Source organism: Mixophyes fleayi, unplaced genomic scaffold (genome assembly GCF_038048845.1).
Source record: "Mixophyes fleayi isolate aMixFle1 unplaced genomic scaffold, aMixFle1.hap1 Scaffold_256, whole genome shotgun sequence".
NCBI lineage: Eukaryota > Metazoa > Chordata > Amphibia > Anura > Limnodynastidae > Mixophyes > Mixophyes fleayi.
The window spans coordinates 11,174-17,478 of NW_027446662.1; the positions used below are offsets into that span (position 1 = coordinate 11,174).

The following is a 6,305-nucleotide window of genomic DNA, read 5'->3' on the forward strand; positions in this document are numbered from 1 at the left end:
CTCGGGGAGCTGCGAGCAGAAAGGCGGCATTAAAGGTACCGTAATAACGGTAATAGTGTGCTAGCCGCGTTACTTTTGCGAGTAACGCAGACAATTGAATATGCCCCATAGTTTCCTATTTAGTCTTGTAGTTCCTGAATATCCAGGCTGAGCTGTATCTAACAGAGATTTCTGCATCCAGACTGCTGAGATAATGTTCAGTGATGTTTTGTGGTTGTGTTGTCTCAGGTTATTCTGGAGGATGTCTCCATGCTTCAGATCAAGCCGGATCAGTTCACGTACACCTCTGATCACTTTGAGAAGATCATTCAGTATGCAGAGAATCTCATCCGGGAGGGAAAGGCTTATGTGGATGACACGCCCGCTGAACAGATGAAATCAGAACGTGAACAGAGAATAGAGTCCAAACACAGGAGTAACAGTAAGGAACGGTTATAACCACGTTTCTGACCCCTCCAAAGCACCACGCTAGGGGCCATCTTTTATCTCACACCGTCAGGTTGCTGTTGGATCCAGCATCTGTCATGCATACTGTACCAGTTGGCACCAAGAAAGACAGGAGACCGATTAAAGTCCAGCTAAGAATAGCACACTAGATACAAATTCATTACTGAAACTCTAAAAATTTGGCAAGAGTATGTATCATTGACTCAGAATTTAACCCATGGGTGCTTCAGTCATTGTTTGTTACACGGATTTCTAAATTCCAATTTTTGGTTTTATTCATTGACCTCCTGAATTATCATTGCTCTATGTACTGAATATGATAGGGATGCATTGAATTATACTAGGTTGTATTGGTAGCATGCCAACGATTGTTCTATAGCATGCCAGGTTTTAAGATAATCTGTCTTTAAGCTGTCCTGTTATCATTACACCTCCATGAGGAAAGTACTGGACTGCCACTCACCTGAAGCTGAAGTGTAGGACATATTGGCTTTAAATTATTTGCTCTTATGCTTCCTAGCAGAATGTAGTGGTACTGTCTAGAGCTTTCCTGACACATTCTAGTAGAATGTAGTGGTACTGTCTAGAGCTCTCCTGACACACTCTAGTAGAATGTAGTAATACTATCTCAGGGTCTCCTGACACACTCTAGTAGAATGTAGTGATACTATCTCAGGGTCTCCTGACACACTCTAGTAGAATGTAGTGATACTATCTCAGGGTCTCCTGACACACTCTAGTAGAATGTAGTGATACTATCTCAGGGTCTCCTGACACACTCTAGTAGAATGTAGTGATACTATCTCAGGGTCTCCTGACACACTCTAGTAGAATGTAGTGATACTATCTCAGGGTCTCCTGACACACTCTAGTAGAATGTAGTGATACTATCTCAGGGTCTCCTGACACACTCTAGTAGAATGTAGTGATACTATCTCAGAGTCTCCTGACACACTCTAGTAGAATGTAGTGATACTGTATCGGGGTCTCCTGACACACTCTAGTAGAATGTAGTGATACTATCTCAGGGTCTCCTGACACACTCTAGTAGAATGTAGTGATACTGTATCGGGGTCTCCTGACACACTAGTAGAATGTAGTGATACTGTATCGGGGTCTCCTGACACTCTAGTAGAATGTAGTGAAACTGTATCGGGGGTCTCCTGACACTCTAGTAGAATGTAGTGATACTGTATCGGTGGTCTCCTGACACTCTAGTAGAATGTAGTGATACTGTATCGGGGTCTCCTGACACTCTAGTAGAATGTAGTGATACTGTATCGGGGTCTCCTGACACACTAGTAGAATGTAGTGATACTGTATCGGGGTCTCCTGACACACTAGTAGAATGTAGTGGTACGATCTCAGGGACTCCTGAACCAGATTACACCCTCTGGTTGTTCTAGTCTCTGTAACCCCCCCATTTATGTATTGAAAATATTTGGGTACCCTTTGGAAGAATTCTGGTTTGAGTGTACTGTCAGGGATAACCCGCATCAGACAGATATATGTGCTTGCATTTACAGCGGTAGAGAAGAACCAGCAGATGTGGGAAGAAATGAAAAGGGGCTCACAGTTTGGCCAGACCTGCTGTCTCCGGGCTAAAATTGACATGAACTCCAATAACGGTTGCATGCGGGACCCTACGTTATTCCGCTGTAAGACTCAGCCACATCCACGGACCGGAAGCAAGTACAAGTAAGTGTGAGACGAGCGATGTTACATACATGATGCTCAGTGACTGAACGGGGGTTTAGTTGAAAATCTGCTTTCTGAAGTAGTCAAACTTTTGAGTCCTGATAATTATATTTATCTTGGAATTTTTATAGGCTTGTAAAGGAACATTTACTCCTTTATTCTCGTGTTGCATTTGGGGAGCAGTCTTATTGTTGGCAAAGCATGAGCTGTGTGACTGTTATTGTGGCCGCATCCTCAGTGCCTGAGCCCGGATCTCACTCTATTCTCTTTGGGACTGTAGATGGTTTATAACCTGAACCATGAACTGTAAAACCGCTTTCTCCACAATCATGAAGATTTTTAAATACTAAAGGTTTCATACATAATATATATCCAGATATCTGCAATCTGGATGTTCAGATATCCACCTTTTTTAGAAACTAGTTTTTTGTCTTTTTACTTGTTTAATTTCTTGCAATGGATTTGGGTGATACAATGTGCCTCCTTGGAGCTCATTGTGCGAGAGTGGGATCACTGACAAGGAGGTTGGAATTGATATAAAAAAAAATAATTATTCCAGATTTGAGAAATAATATACAACAGTTGATCATATGCCAAGTTCCTCTCCAGCAGCTTTGGCTGTACTTTACATAATACAACCTTAGTACACTACTAACGCTACTAAGCAATATTACAGGGAAAGAGCAGTTATGACTTAAGACAGTAGATGGCAGTAGCGCTAAATCGAACAATGTTGAAGGCTGAACAATACAGAATATAATACACTGTGTAATATTCATGGGGTCAATGATTTCCTATAGTAATAGATGGATCTGGCACCTCCTGTCTTGTATCAGTTACTGATCAATAAGGAGTATCATTACTAACGACTTATTAGAAAGAATTACTTAGTCCTGATGGGCCTTCTCATGACATTATATTGAACTAGGTCATTGCTCTTATAGACATTACATACTGTGCATTAGTTTTTCAATTTCTAAATCATTAATCTTGTGTCTTCATGAAATATAATATTATATGGATGCCCAATTCCCCACAACTGCACCTCCATTAACCTCTGTATATTCTGTGTCATGTTCTCCTCTCCAGCATCTATCCCACATATGACTTTGCCTGCCCCATAGTGGACAGTTTAGAGGGTGTCACACATGCCCTACGAACCACAGAATATCATGACCGGGACGAGCAGTTCTACTGGATCATAGACGTGCTGGGAATCAGGAAGCCCTATATCTGGGAGTACAGCCGTCTGAACCTCAACAACACTGTACTGTCTAAGAGGAGACTCACCTGGTTTGTCAACGAGGGCCTTGTGGATGGCTGGTATGTGTGAAACTGGGTTTCATTTGCTGGAACCATAGTCCCAGCAACTGTTTTTGCTTTTTCTTTTCAGTGTGCATGCAAAATTATATTAGTTGTTCAGCTTTTTTTTATTTTTTAGCCTTGTTTCTAATACTCCGTTCAGGTTTTGTAAAACCTGTATACTCCCTACTCATATTTGCAGCCATCAGTTTGTTAAAGAGCATCAGTCGCCAATGGAGACAGGATCCAGCCACTTTCTGGACTGAACTCCTGCGGATTAGGACACTGTGACACTACTGAGGCACAAATATCTCTGAGAATGCAATCTATTCATTAGGAACCGGCGGCATTATGGAGTCCACGATTATTCTTGAGAAAGCAGCTTCCTAGTTCATTAGGAAATAATGATATCATGCAGTTATAGGCTGCGTTTTCCTTTGTTTCACCTTAATTGACTGTTTCCGTTGTTTAAGTGATGGGTGCGTTTTAAGACCATTCCGTTATACTAAAGAACATATTTTAATAAAGTAGAAACTATATCTGAAATGGTGTAGATTAATGGTGCAAGTCTTATAACCACTACATATATACTTCATATCATTTCTCAGGGATGATCCCAGGTTCCCAACTGTGCGCGGCGTCCTCAGAAGAGGCATGACGGTGGAGGGGCTGAAGCAGTTTATAGCCGCCCAGGTCAGTCCTTGGATCAAATATACTAAGCAATATTACAGGGAAAGACAAGTTATGATTTAAGACAGTAGATGGCAGTAGCGCTAAATCGAACAGTGTTGAAGGTTGAACAATACACAATATAATACTTTCGACCATTGTGGCATTATACACACTAACCTGACTTCCGACCGAACGGTTGTATGTCGGCTGATTGGCCCGATGATTGGATGAAAAAGCTCCAGTGTGTACCTAGCCTAAGTCTGTGAAAATAATTAAATTAATAAATGCAACATGACATGGCAATCCTCTCACAGGGATTCCTCCAATTGTATTGAGGAAACAGGCTCCACTTGTGTTCTGAAACCATTTAATTAAACTGTACTTTAGTACACATGTGTCTGAACAGGTTTAAATGTTTCACCACAGCTAAATTTCTCTAGCATGAAATTCAATCCTCAAGTATCCAGCATCACGGCTTCTACAGCGGATACTGGAGGCAAAATCAACATTAAACAGCAGTTGCTAGAAAGCAACATATTGCCAAACCTTATTTATTTTTTTATCATACCATGGAAACAAATAGCAACAGCCTAAATAAAAAAGTGCTGAATAAGGAACATCCTCTTTTGAAGCGACATCGTGGATTCGTCTTTTTCAAAGCGTGTATGATAAACCAGATTTTAAACTATTATTCGTCACACATTTGATGTGCAGTTCTGAAGTCTTGCAAAAAATAAGAAATATTAAGTATAGATTGTGAATTAAAAATGATTAAAAAAAATTTAATAAATGTTTCACGTTTTCTTTCTTTTTGATTCACAATCTATACTTAATATTTCTTATTTTTTGCAAGACTTCAGAACTTTGCCCATTTCCTGTGCTGACAGGAAGATTTCTTCCATTGACATTATTATATCCATTTCTTGACACATTGTGAATATATGGGTCAAGTAAATGGATTTCATTATGTCAATAGAAGAATCTTCTTGTCAGCATCAGATTGTTATGACAAGTAACCAGCCCCCACAGTCCTCTCAGAACTGCAATAGGAACTCACCTGCTTAATGGCTGTAGGCTTCTCCCCATTTTCTTTGAACAGCTCCTCCCGGCAGCCGCTCCTCCAGCTCTACAACACGCACAGCGTTGCCGTGTCTTTAATGAATGCAACACTTAGAAGTGCATAGAACCATGTGTCTCGGCTCTCAGCAGTTTTTGTAGCTTGCAGGGCTTTGACACATCCTGTAATGTAGAGGACGAGCACAGCAGGCATCAGGGCCTACCGGGAAATTCCCCGGTACCACAGTGGCCCAGTTCTACTCTGCACATAAGCACACACTCTAAGGTAATTTTTAACCTATTGGTATGGAGAACTGAGAAACCCATGCAAACACAAGTATAACATAAAACCACACAGATAGGGCCCTGGTTAGGTTTTGAGCTCATGACCCGAGCACTGTGAGGCAGCAATGCTAACTACTGTGCCACCTATTCCTAATTCATGTCTCCTGCTGTGTCTTGCTGACCCTGTGCCTGGACCTGATTACACTGTTTGCCTGCCACTGATCCTGTACCTGGACCTGATTATGCTACCTGCCTGCCACTGATCCTGTACCTGGACCTGATTATGCTACCTGCCTGCCACTTAACTCTTGTGTTTGGATCTATTTTCTCTGGCTGTTACCCTCTGTCTGGCCATCATCGTCGGCCAGCATTTCCTTGACTCCAGCACATTTGGACAACCACCTGTGAGAGACTAGTACTATTTAGTTTATTGTGTCACCAATTACACTTCTGCCAAGGAGTTGCGCTGCAGACAAGATACTGATACAACGTGGTTAAGTCCTGGGGACAGCTGAGTAACAGTGAGTATATATAAACTCTATGGTAAAGGGGTTCCTATGGATGAACATCATGATTAGCTTGGTTCTAATATCTTCTCTCAGCGCAGACCAACCCTGGCCTTACAGGGAATATATCTTTATTTTTCTTTAAGCTACACTGAGCTTTTTGCAATTCATGTTCGGATTTCATGCCACATTTCCTTCCCCTACATCAGTTCCCCATTACTGGTGCCAGAATTGTGTGCTATAGAAGTGAGATTGTGCCTTTTATGTTGGCCATATATGTGCCAGGGGCCATAACTGCTCGAGGGTAGGTGCAAGTACATGGCGATGATGGTGACAGTC

General features: G+C 41.6%; 1 protein-coding gene across 1 annotated transcript; it reads left to right on the top strand.

The window, feature by feature from the left end:
- Positions 1-228: 228 nt before the first annotated feature.
- Positions 229-4,220, top strand: LOC142125326 (bifunctional glutamate/proline--tRNA ligase-like; the record flags this gene model as incomplete). The annotated part of the gene is made up of 4 exons (XM_075194263.1): positions 229-421; positions 1,974-2,145; positions 3,235-3,468; positions 4,056-4,220. Coding segments are annotated over 4 exons (744 nt in total), but the record flags the coding sequence as incomplete, so codon positions are not given.
- Positions 4,221-6,305: the final 2,085 nt, after the last annotated feature.